Here is a 12,470-nt window from a genome sequence, read left to right as displayed (position 1 = left end):
TCGCTCAGGCTAGAGCCGCTATACAGATATATAGTAGTATATATATGGCTATATCGTAGTACATATAGATATATAGTAATATAGTATATATAGGGGTCTTAGCTCAGGCATTTGCCAAAAATTGACGTCAGTTACAAAAGAAAAGTTACTAAAGATTCTTGGGTACAACTCTCAACTAGAAGTTACGCTCAAAGCATCGAGAATTCATAGAGCAGGAAAAGTACTTTTTTTTTTACCACGGATTGTATGTAATTTGGCAATTGGCCAAGTTAAGACGATTCCATCTGAATGAATCTAGCAGGGAAGATGTGAAAATAGCGATGGGATTTTTATTGACACGTTTTATAATGTCACTAGTGCCAACTTAATTTATTGCATTCTTTAAGTTGAAAAAGAGTGGAAACAATCAGTTTCTATGGAAACAACAAAAATAAAATACAATGTTTTCATTTCGTCAGGAAAAATCGAATCAAAATGGTAAGCACAAAATTGTGTTGTTAAAAATATATCAATTAATTTTTGTAGTAAGAATATAGACCGAATGTAGTTTAGAATTAAGACATAATTGCCAAAAGCCTCAGTAATTATCGAATGCTCTCTTGAACTTTTGATGTCGTAATTAAGTCTATCGTGTACAAAACAATCCTAAAAACAATTTTAAAAAAAACATAAGCTAACATTATTCTTCATTATCCGTACATTTATCTTTGCCGATTTAACTTTTGAATGGGGGATATATCGAAAATTTGGAATCTGGCGCGGTCGTCTCATATTTGGTGTAAATAATTTTGTTTTGGTAACCCTGCTGATTTATAGTAACCCTATGTTAATAGATGTTTCCTGTCTCTTTGTTTAGATTTGCAAAGAAAAATACCTCACGCGCAGGCGCTGAAGCCAAAAATTGACGCCAATGAAGAAAGATCGCCAGATTCCCAATTATCGAAATATCCCCTGAAGTTTTGATGTCGTAATTAAGTCTATCGTGTACAAAACAATCCTAAAAACAATTTAAAAAAAAACATAAGCTAACATTATTCTTCATTATCCGTACATTTATCTTTGCCGATTTAACTTTTGAATGGGGGATATATCGAAAATTTGGAATCTGGCGCGGTCGTCTCATATTTGGTGTAAATAATTTTGTTTTGGTAACCCTGCTGATTTATAGTAACCCTATGTTAATAGATGTTTCCTGTCTCTTTGTTTAGATTTGCAAAGAAAAATACCTCACGCGCAGGCGCTGAAGCCAAAAATTGACGCCAATGAAGAAAGATCGCCAGATTCCCAATTATCGAAATATCCCCTGAAGTTTTGATGTCGTAATTAAGTCTATCGTGTACAAAACAATCCTAAAAACAATTTAAAAAAAACGTAAGCTAACATTATTCTTCATCATCCGTATATTTATCTTTGCCGATTTAACTTTTGAATGTGATGATAAAAATCATTCCGAAAGAGTGGATTTTTATCACGGTAAGAAATTCCTGTAGGCACTTTTTACTAGATTCTAGCAAAACATATAGTATTTAACTATACTGTGTTCACGGAAAATATAGACCGAAAGGAAACAAATAGGTTGCAGAAAAGGTTTGTCGGGTTTGCCAGTTTTCGGGATTTTCTCTGGAATAGAAAACTAGTATTCCTTTGAGCCGACACAGTATAGGTGCTTTTTCGTTATTAGTACGTCATGGCGCATTTTTAATCTTAGCGATATTTTTTTATTTTATATTTATTTTTAACAATTTTTTTTTCAATTCTACTAAGAAACTACTTACTTCATGACACCACTCACTATTTTGGGTTTTTAAACAAAATAAACTTTGAAACAAAACTGAAAATTCCATCAAACTTGAAAAGTAGTCCGCCAATTAATTCAATTAAGCCATTAAAAGTTTTAAAAAAAAATAATATTAATTTGAATTTTGACCTCTTGAATTCAAATTATGTTTTTCGCAATCACGAGTGTGTGTGTGTATGTAGGCGTGTGTGTTTGTGTGTGAGGGGTATGTGTGTTTGTGTGTAGATGTGTATGTGTGTGTAGGCATATGTGTTTGTGTCTGTGTGCAGACATGAGTGTGTGGGTAGTTGTGTGTATTAGTGTTTGTGCGCGTGGGGGCGGGGTATGTGTGCGTAGGCATATGTGTTTGTGTCTGTGTGCAGGCATGAATGTGTGGGTAGTTGTGTGTATGTGTTTGTGTGTGCATGTGTAGATGTATATGTGTGTGTGTCTGTATGTGTAGATGTATGTGTGTGCGTGTGTGTGTGTGAGTATATAGGTGCGTGAGTGTGTAGGATATTGACGCAACCTGGAGACGGTTTTCGCTAGAGGAGCAGCATCGTGAGGCCGGTCGACGGTGGTGCTGCAGAGGGCGCTGGCTTGAAAATAAAATGATAGCACATCAAAACAGTCAAACGAAAGCAATAAGCAATCGTGATTGCTCAAAAATAAATAATAATAATTTGAATTTTGACATCTGGAATTCAAATTATGTTTTTCGCAATCACAAGTGTGTGTATGTAGGCGTGTGTTTGTGTGCAGGAATGAGTGTGTATGTGTATTTATGTGTGTGTAGTTAGGAGTGTGTATGTATATGTGTGTGTGTAGGTGTGTGTGTAAGTGTAGGCAAGTAAGTGACGCAACCTGAAAACGGTTTTCGCCAGAGGAGTAGCATCGTGAGGCCGGTCGACGGTGGTACTGCAGAGGCAGACGGGGGGAAAATAAAATCATAAGAATTCAAAACAGTCAAATGAGAACAATAAGCAATGTGATTGCTCAACAAGCTATAAAATACCATGGAAAATCCCACTAAAATAATTCGCCAAATCAACTTTAAATGCTTTTTACTTCCTTTTACAAAAAAGGAAGTATTGTTTTCGCGAAAAAATTTTCACTTAAAAATCGGCCTTAATTTCTATTTTGCTCACCCCCGAATGAATGTTGGGGTTTTTTTTTCGACTCGATCACATGTGGATATATGCCTAGGAACCTACAGACACCCGAAATATCCATTTTGACGATCCCTGAGTTAATTACAACGAGTTTTCTCTTGACGTATGTATGTGCGTATGTGTGTATGTATCTCGCATAACTCGAAAACGGTATGTCCTAGAAAGTTTAAATTTGGTACTTGAACTCCTAGTGGGGTCTAGTTGTGCACCTTCTCTTTTGGTTGCATTCGAGTGTTTCTAAGGGGGTCTTTTGCCTCATTTTGGAGGGAAATCATTGTTAATTTCGATGTAAACTCAAGTGGTGTTATAATTCGTCGGACACTTGGCGATATATCGCCAGTCTTTTGGTCGCCAAGTTTTGTCGCCAACTTGGCGACAAATTTGGCGATTTTTTTTTTTTTTTTTTTTTTAAATCTGGTATAGATTTGGCCATTGTTGGTGATATTTAGAGAGTAAACTATTGAATCACATTAAAATTGCCAATAATGGGAAAATGACATTAAATTGGAGTAAAAGGAAGTCATGTGATGCACACATCAGCTCGTTTATTTAGTATTATTAAGGGTCGGGATAATTCGCTAGTTTACATTTTGGTGAGATAACCAGGTTCAGACGTTGATCGTTTGGTTCTATCAACATTTGCAAGGTCGGAAACATTAGCGCCAATCCTTCCCCACAAACAATTCGATGAGAGTTGAAAAAAAAAAAGTATCTCAAAGAGTCTCAGCTTGAGACTCTTTTGCGCAGTTACCATTTCTTCCTCCGATTTTTTTCACGCTATCGGGGCCGTGTACGAGGCCTTTTGCAGACATAGTGCTATCTCCCGAGCTTGGTATCTAGTGTTTTCATATTGTTATAAATTCTGTAAATGGTAATTATTTTTGTGATTAATTTGTCGTAATCTACCTAAATTTGGCGTTTATTGAATTATCTTCCGTCTAGAATTATTGTAGTAACGTAACCTGTAAATAGTTACTTGTAATGAATATACAGCCCCCGTACATTCGGCCGAAGTATACGGTCCCCCTATTTTTCATTGATAAAATTTGTGAATGGAAAGAAATGAGATAACGGTCTACGATTTTCTGGAATCTTGTGGAATATTCAAGAGGTCTCATTCGATGTTTATAAATAGCCGTGTTGCATGATAAAAAGTCAGTCTCGAGTTAGTTTTTGCTTGTGAATCGTTCCAGCGGTACGCTGGAGAGCATGTATTGCTCTGTTTTGTGAAGCCTTTTGAGCTGTATTTTTGCTTATTTGGATGTAAATACGTGTGTGACTGTTGAGTTTACGGTGTTGGTTGATATTTGTTTAATTGCTGATGATTAATTTAGCAGTTGTCAACGATCTTTCCTGTACATGGTGTAAATAAATCTCCTGTGTTTTTCTCAAAAACTGTGTCGTCTTTTCAAGAAAGTTGGAAGATGCACCGGAACCTTTAACAATATGCTACCGGCGCGGATGTTCATGGCACTTAGAAAACTTTGATGCCCAGTTTTTGGCTACATGACGGCACCTGATGCGAAATATCGCGCCAAGAGTGTCTAAGACACGCGAGAGGTTCTTTACTTGCCGCCTTATCATGCCAAATCACGCTGGAGATTTTCTGTATTACCTTGAAGATTCACCGACAGGACGCTTGGTCCATAATTTTGGACCGAAATCGTAAGAGGCCAACGTCTAATTGTTGTCGAAAATATTGCTCAATCACTCAAAATTTTCTTTTCGCGGTAGTCTTGCGGAGATTTCGATAATTGGAAATCTGGTGATCTTTCTTAATTGGCGTCAATTTTTGGCTTCAGCGCCTGCGCGAGAGGTATTTTTCGTTGCAAATCTAAACAAAGAGAACGCAAACATCTATTCACATAGGGTTACTATAAATCTACAGGGTTACCAAAATAAAATTGTTTATGCCAAAAATACGAGGTATAACTTTGATATACACCCCCCCCCCCCAAAAAAAAAAATACGCGCCAAATCTGGCACCCCCTACGGACTTCTTAGGGTTGCTGTTTCTTATTTTTGTGTTGCCAATTTAGGTTTTTTCAGCTTTTAGGTTTTTGCTGTTGCCAAATTTAGTATTTTCTTGTATTTTGTACCATGAGTGAGGGAAAAAAAGTTGCCAAATTTCCGATTTGGGAGGGGGGGGGGTACATCAAAGTAGTTCCAAATACGACGACCGCGCCAGATTTCAAATTATCGAAATATCCCCGTAGTCTTTATTTTAGTAGAGAAGACGAGTTTTTTCTTAATCTGTACTCCATTTTTCATTTTTTGTAGGAGGCAAAATTTCATTCATAATTTAAACTCATTTACAATTCACAGTACTCATTTGACTGATTCTTTCGTCTATTTATGCTTAACTGAAACTTTTACTCTTAATACCACGAACTTTCTTTTTGGAAAAGTTTCAGCCTGAAACTTTCAGTTAATGTGCATACGCAATACAATCTATATCAGAAGTCAACAATTTCAGTCTGAAACAATGAAATCGTAAAAATTCGCATTTTGCTGCCAGCCAATGAAGAAACAAAAGTTACTCTGCACTTGTAGCTGAGATTGTTCAGGAGACAGTTATGAAATTATTTTAATAATATTTGTTATCGCAAAACTAAAATTCATTACTTCAGCGAGCCAGCCTATTTATACAGCTTAGAAACTGGCAATCTTTATAACTGGCAATCGAAATGACATGATGACTTTAATTTGGTGATATTAACCTTTCTTACAAGATTTTTTTCTAGTTTTTTATGTTGTGGCACCTCTGATAACTGAGAAAAAATTCCTCCCCATGGCAACCATTAATAGAAATGAATCAACTAGTTGTTGATGATTGGAAGTAACTTTGATGATAACTCCTGACTTTTGATAAACCCGTTTTGTGAGCAATATTAGTTTTACTTTGGCAATATCAGCAAAGGCGAAATACATAAGCGCCTGCTCTTTGGCATCAGAAACTTAGCGATAGCTAAAAAAATTGGTGGAAATTCCTGTGTGTGTTCTTCCTCAACTTTAGCCTACGATATATAGCTATCTTTTGTTTGCCAGTTTCTCAAGCGTCTATGCCAGTGGTGCTCCGCCTCTCCCGTATGGACTGAGACTAGTGTCAAAACCCTGTAATCCCCAACCTACGGCCCGTGGGTCAGATGTGGTCCGCGAAGCGGACTTATGTGGTCCATTGTTTTTTTTTCAATGTTGCGAATCGTAACACATTGTCTGAAATTTGGAACTAAATATTCAGAAATGGTTTTTGGGAAACAAATAGCTAATAGAATAAACATCAAATAATGATAGAAATAATTCTTGGTTTGTAGTTTTGTTTCTTTTTCTATATTTTCCCTTGAAATAAAAAAATGAAATATTTTTAAAATGTTTATATGTTCTGGTTGGCCGCGAGAATCTTTTTAGTATAAAGTGCAGCCCGCAGGTTAAAAAAAAAAAGGGTTGAGCAGCATTGGTCTTCTGTACAATACGAAATACAGTCGGACCTCCATATATTGAAGTAGCAAATTGCCGGGGGAAAAAATCGATATATAGAAATTACTATATATATAAACGATCTTATTTTATCATAAAAATCTCCTAAAACATTAAAATTAAAGCTCATTTTCGTGCATGAAACCCAATTTCTAATTTATACGAGCATAAACGGTAGTAAATAAATGAAAAATTAACAGAAATTACATTTTTGTGCCTTCTACATCTTTATTCTACGGCAGGTTCAACTTGATTCGCAATATGAGGAGATTTTCGTTTTGACAATGTAATCGAGAGAAAAGTAAAAAATCAATCTACTTAACTTGAATCATTTTTACTGAGGCTAAAAGACTAGGAATGATAATCAACAGACAAAAAGGATAACTTGAAACTGATTGTACAGTGTTACTGGTTACAACTAAGATTTGAAATAAACTTGAGGGAATTTAAGAACTCCAGAACGGAACAACGACGTATCTACACGTACCCCTCAAACGCAGATTCTTATGAGTTTCTTAGCAACCTTTAGTAAACATAATTTTCTCCCCTAACCGTCATTTTTCATAAGACAAACAGTCTAAAGTAGAAAAAAAAATCTACGAATGTCCCGAAAAAAAATTCGATATATAGAGATTTTTTCGATACATAGAAACACTTTTTCTATGTAATGAACATTGAAATTTGCTGGGATTTCGATATATAGAAAATTTCGATATGTGGAAGTTCGATATATGGAGGCTCGACTGTAATTCATTGCAACGACATAAACTTGAAAGTGACTGAGACCACTCGAAACAACCTTGAAATAGCTTCAAGAAAGAAGTAAAACATGTCTTAGGGCTTTGCCAGTGGTGAACCGAAGTCTTGAGTTTAATGAGGCCTCAAACCGCTAAATATCAGCTGTGTTAAGGAGTTAACGATGCTGCTAACCGTTAACTATCAACACCAGGGAGAAACAAACAGCGTTGATTAAGGTGAAAACCGCCAGTAGCCTTGTGATTTATACGAATGTAGTTCAATTTTTCGGGTGCAAATGTCTGTGAAGTTCACTCGTGCAGACGTTGCCTCAACAGACGACGCGTCGTTTAATTAAAAATTGCGATTCCAGTACGTGTCTCGAACTTCAGGAAGCAAATCTTCGTCAGTTAATGACCGTCATCAATCTTTGGGAAATGTCATCGGAAATTTCGGGTTATTTGTCACGCCTTTCCACGCGACACGCTCGCAGAAGTTTTTACCGAAGGCGAGGGTAGGCAGCTACTTTTTCGTGCCAAGACTCAAATGATTGGTGTGTGATGCGTCTGTGCGTGTAAATGCGTCAACGGGTTTTGATAAATGACTGGGATCAAACAAGATTTCCGTTTGCCAGAATGGATTTTGGGTGCAAATTGTTGTTTCTTGGTTTGAAGCAAGCATCAGTTTTTGATCTTCTTCTCTCTCTATGCTTCAATAAGTTACGTGTTCTGGCAAGTAAACACTGTACTTCAAAGCAAGCCGCCAATGCAGTTTTTTTTCCCGCTTTTTTTTTTTTTTATTAAAAAGAAAAGGCAGGTATATCGTCGCCTCAGAGCAACAGTAGGATATCTTAGTGTTATTCCTGGAGTTAGATGTCTTAGTGTTGCTCTGAGGTGACAATATTTACGTTTAAGAAAACTACGTTTTGTAAAAACTTACATACTCAAAACTGCTGCACTATTAAATTCGAAATGAATTTGCACTTTCGATTTTAAACCTGTACAAACCTGCATTGGAGGTACAAGAAATTTCTTTCGGAATTTTACGTATCCCAAATGCGCACCGTATGTACCGCAAATGTTCGCGTGTTGTTTCTGTTCTAAAGTTTTATGATATGAAAGAAAAAAATCCAGAATATAGTGTACTTTATTTTCAAAGGAAAAAATGATCAGTCATTTAGAAAATTTGTTTCTATGAATAACATAATTTAAGCGTTTATTCTATTCTTTAAAGACAATCGCTAAGCCTGATTTTCCGTCAAAATCTCTAGACTACTGTCCAACCACGAATTGTATGGAATTGGCAAACTTCCAGTTAAGACGAGTCTATCTGAATGACGGGGAAAGTTAAAAATTTGATGCGCGTGCTACGCTCCTTTGAATGAGACTCTACTTAATTTCGACGCCAACAAGTCTGACAGTGTGTATTTATTTGAAGTGGTGAAAACTAGAGCCACTATAACTGGAGAGGCCAACACATCCGCCATTTTGGAGCAAACGTGCAACAGGGAAAGCTACCTTTATTGGCAATCCTTCGCCAAACAGGGAACGAGAGAGTCGGAGAGCGAAGGTGAATATTGGCGAAATTTTGGAAACAGTTGGCGTCGTTTCCAGGCTGCCAGTCACTTCGCGTGCCATTATTTATCGATTTCTTTTTTCTTTCTGCATCTACTGGAAACCTTAAGAGCCGAAATCCTTTTTTAGGAGCTGTTTACACAATAAACAGCCGAACAACCACCCATTTGACTCCATTTAACACATGCTAAAGAAATGTAAACATCGGCAGCAATGCTATCGCTACGAAGCACTGGATCAAGTTTGCTCCAAAATGGCGGATGCGTCTGCTCCTCCACTATAGGGGCCTTAGTGAAAACAAGGGGCTGCCAACACAAAAAAAACTTTTGTGCTCCTTAGTGTATCTACTCCATATACTACTATCTACTCCTCTATGTATAGTAGTAGATGGAGAGGAGTAGATTGTAGATGGAGTGTCTACTACTTCTCACATTTCCAAACTGTTGAGAAGTTTTGGGGAAAGGCATACAGCTTAATATTTTAAAATACCAGTTACTTTTTTAAAATATACTTAAGATTTTCTATTAATTTTTCAACTTATTAATGAATTGATTTTGATTATTTAAGGGGACACTGGACCTTGAAAACAAACTTTTTTAATTATTGATGGATTTGCATGAAATTTTAACCATGTACTTTAAACACTAGTAAAAGCTCAATTATAAAATTTCATTAAAAAATTTTATTTAGAAGACCAATTATTTTTAAAAAATGTAAATGGCCTTATCGATAATTAACAAAACTTTGAAAAGTCCCTTGCGTAATTATTTTGATTTCACAGCACTGAAACTTATTTTAAGTCATTCTCTATACTATAATAAATAAAACAAAACTCACAAAATTGTCCTCATATTCAAAAAAATAAAAATTTCAAAAATTTGACAGAATTTTTTTCTTTTTGAACGTCCAATGTCCCCTTAAACAATATATTAACTTACTAACTGCATTTGTGACAAGAAAGTGGTAAAGTTACAGAGTAATTTATTCTATATTTTTCATTCCAGATCACTCGGACATGGGGTGGACGAACATACGGTTCCTTCCCGCCAGGGCGTTTAAGAAAATCCTCTACGGGATATGCATCTGGACGTGCCTGTGTTACTTGGTGTTTCGCATAACGAGCCACAACGGCGCTGTGACGTACCTCACTGCACGCGTCAACAGAGGTTTGCTACAGAACGTGCAGACTGCGCAGGCCGTAGCAGCCGCTCTGGGAGGCGCTGCGGAGGTCCCCACCACGCCCCCCGTGAGTCCGGACAGCCCTGCCGGAAGCCGGACTCCGGGAATACCGCAGAACTTTCTCGACCTCGAGCCACAGGTGGATAACAGTCCGGCCATGAACGAAAAGCAGCTGCTGACGCTCTTGGCGAATCATTCCAACCTGCCCCTGGCGTACTGGTCCGAAAATAAAAACCGACCCATCGGCAGCAAGTCTTGTGTCAAATTTCCTAGTCTGTACGAACTGGATTTCAACAATATTTATTGGCAGCGGCTTCAAACTTCGAATGGTACTTATTATTTATATGGAGCGTACTACGACGATAGAGTGCGGATCAATGGCGGCCCCGTAGTTCGAATCCTCGGCATGGTCGATCGGGTGAAGCCCATTCTGACATACTGCCAGCTGTGGTTCGATAAAAGGAAAGTCGTCTCGTTCGTTCCAGCTACGTACACGTACGCTTGGTACAGTAAATGGGGCAACTACAAGGATGGAGTACTGCAGCCTTATGTGATAACTTGTCGGGTACCTTCACAGGAGTCCGGTGGACAGGTGCCGACCAGTGTTTCCCTCGTGGAGAAAAAGTGCGACAAACCTACGACCAACTTGAGGGTGAAGAATGACAGACCGAAGAAAAAAGAAGACTTTGCAGTTTGCGTGAAAGGTTTGGATTTCCTGCACGAAGACCTCAGCGTTAGGCTGGTGGAGTGGCTGGAATTACTCAACGTGCTCGGAGCCAAGAAAGTGTTTATGTACGAATTGGAGATTCACCCCAACATTTCGAAAGTTTTGAATTATTATCAGCAACGGGGACTCGTTCAGCTGACGCCTCTGACCCTTCCGGGAAATCAACCGAACTTGCCCGGATTCCGCCACTGGTACTTGAAGACGAAACTCACCCACAAGCGACAGAACGAGCTCATCCCTTACAACGATTGCCTGTATCGCAACTTGTACTCGTACGATTACGTTGTGCTGCTGGACACCGACGAGATCATCATGCCCGTCAAGTTCACCAATTGGTCGGATTTGATGAAGGATGTGGTCAAGAGAGCACTCAAGGAACGGAATTACACCAGGGCCAGCTACAATGTCCGCAACGTGTACTTCCTGGATGACTTGCAAGATGGCGATGATCTTCACCACGAGGCCCACGAGCAGGGAATACCTAGGTACTTGCACATGTTCCAGCACGTGTACCGCAGCAAGAATTTCACGAAGCCTGGGTCGTACGTCAAGTGTTTCCACAACACGGAGCGGGTGGTGTCGCTGCACAACCACTTTCCGCTGAACTGCTTGGGCACGTGCACCACCTTTTCCATCGACACCAATTCTGCCCAACTGCAGCACTACCGCAAAGATTGCGTCGGTTCGCTGAAGAACAGCTGCAAGACGGATTTTCGAACCTACACGCAAAAGGACACGACCATCTGGCGATACAAAGACGAAATCATCAAAAGAACAACTCGGACACTTAGCAGACTTGGATTCTTTTCGTAGACCCTTAGATCTTTGAACTAGTTGGAAAAAATAAACTGGAATCAATTGCTTCTGTAAATATGTATATATTTCGTACCATTCCGTGGAAAGTGAGTTTTATCGCAACTCAGTCAGCTTCGAGCTTCTTTGAAAAGTTCTCAGAATACACGCGAGGTTTGTCGTATACATTTCTGCATTCAATGGCGAACGTGATTTCGAACGACCAAGTAAGGCTGGAGTCGTTTCTGCTGTTTTAAAACTTCAGTTTTATCTTGTCATACTGTTCCTGTGTTCACTGCTTTGAATGTTCAAATACATTGGCTGTTTCAGAATTCGAAATCGCGTTCATTGTTAATTTAAGCGAAGTAAAAAAACTGTTAAGAATCGCAGTATCTGTTATCACCAGGAATGAGAAAATAAAAAGCCAGTTATACGGTCATTTTTGCGAACATTTTGCTTTTATTCTCGATTTCTTCCCGCATCCTAGATAGCAATGGACGACGATTTGCGGGAGACCAAAAAATCTGAAGTTATAGTGCTTTTTTCAAAAGTAATTGCGATTATTGTTGAAACTGGTGATTTAAGATGCGGTTAACATGATCAAAAACATATCTTCAGAGCCAAGAACTGTTTGCACTTCTCAAATGTTTTTGCACATTCTTCTTGCTTGCCATTTCTAACTGTTGTGCGTAAGTTATTTAATTTCACCTGCGCGTGAATATATTTATACAGAGATTATTAATGAATTGTTAAGATACTTTCATCCAGACAACCCGTAGAGAATTTTTAGTTGTTTGTCAACATAAATTTCATTTACTTGAAGCATTTTGTGTCTAGGATCTTGAATGATGCATTATCGTACTGAATCAAACTAGGCTTAAAAAATTGAGGGTTTTTTTTTTTTTAATTCGTTTGGATAAATCAACTTTCTTTGAGCTTTGGTTCTTGTATATGTGATAAAATTTCAACTTAAAAACATTCCAAAAATGAAATATTCGAAATTGAACTCATGTATTGCAAAAGTTTTATGCAAAGAA

General features: G+C 38.0%; 1 protein-coding gene across 1 annotated transcript in view; it reads left to right on the top strand.

Moving 5' to 3' along the window:
* LOC129217711 (uncharacterized) overlaps window positions 1–11,675 on the top strand; it is an 86,636-nt gene extending 74,961 nt beyond the window's left edge. Inside the window, exon 2 of the mRNA XM_054852046.1 lies at window positions 9,740–11,675. Within this exon, the coding sequence (XP_054708021.1) occupies window positions 9,740–11,454 (1,715 nt within the window). The 3' untranslated portion in view covers window positions 11,455–11,675. The remainder of the gene's footprint in view (window positions 1–9,739) is intronic.
* The last annotated feature ends 795 nt before the right edge of the window (window positions 11,676–12,470 follow it).

The sequence above is a fragment of the Uloborus diversus genome, chromosome 2, assembly GCF_026930045.1.
Source record: "Uloborus diversus isolate 005 chromosome 2, Udiv.v.3.1, whole genome shotgun sequence".
Taxonomy (NCBI): Eukaryota; Metazoa; Arthropoda; class Arachnida; order Araneae; family Uloboridae; genus Uloborus; species Uloborus diversus.
The sequence above is the reverse complement of the archived record's forward strand: the minus strand, read 5'-3'. Positions and strand labels throughout refer to the sequence as shown.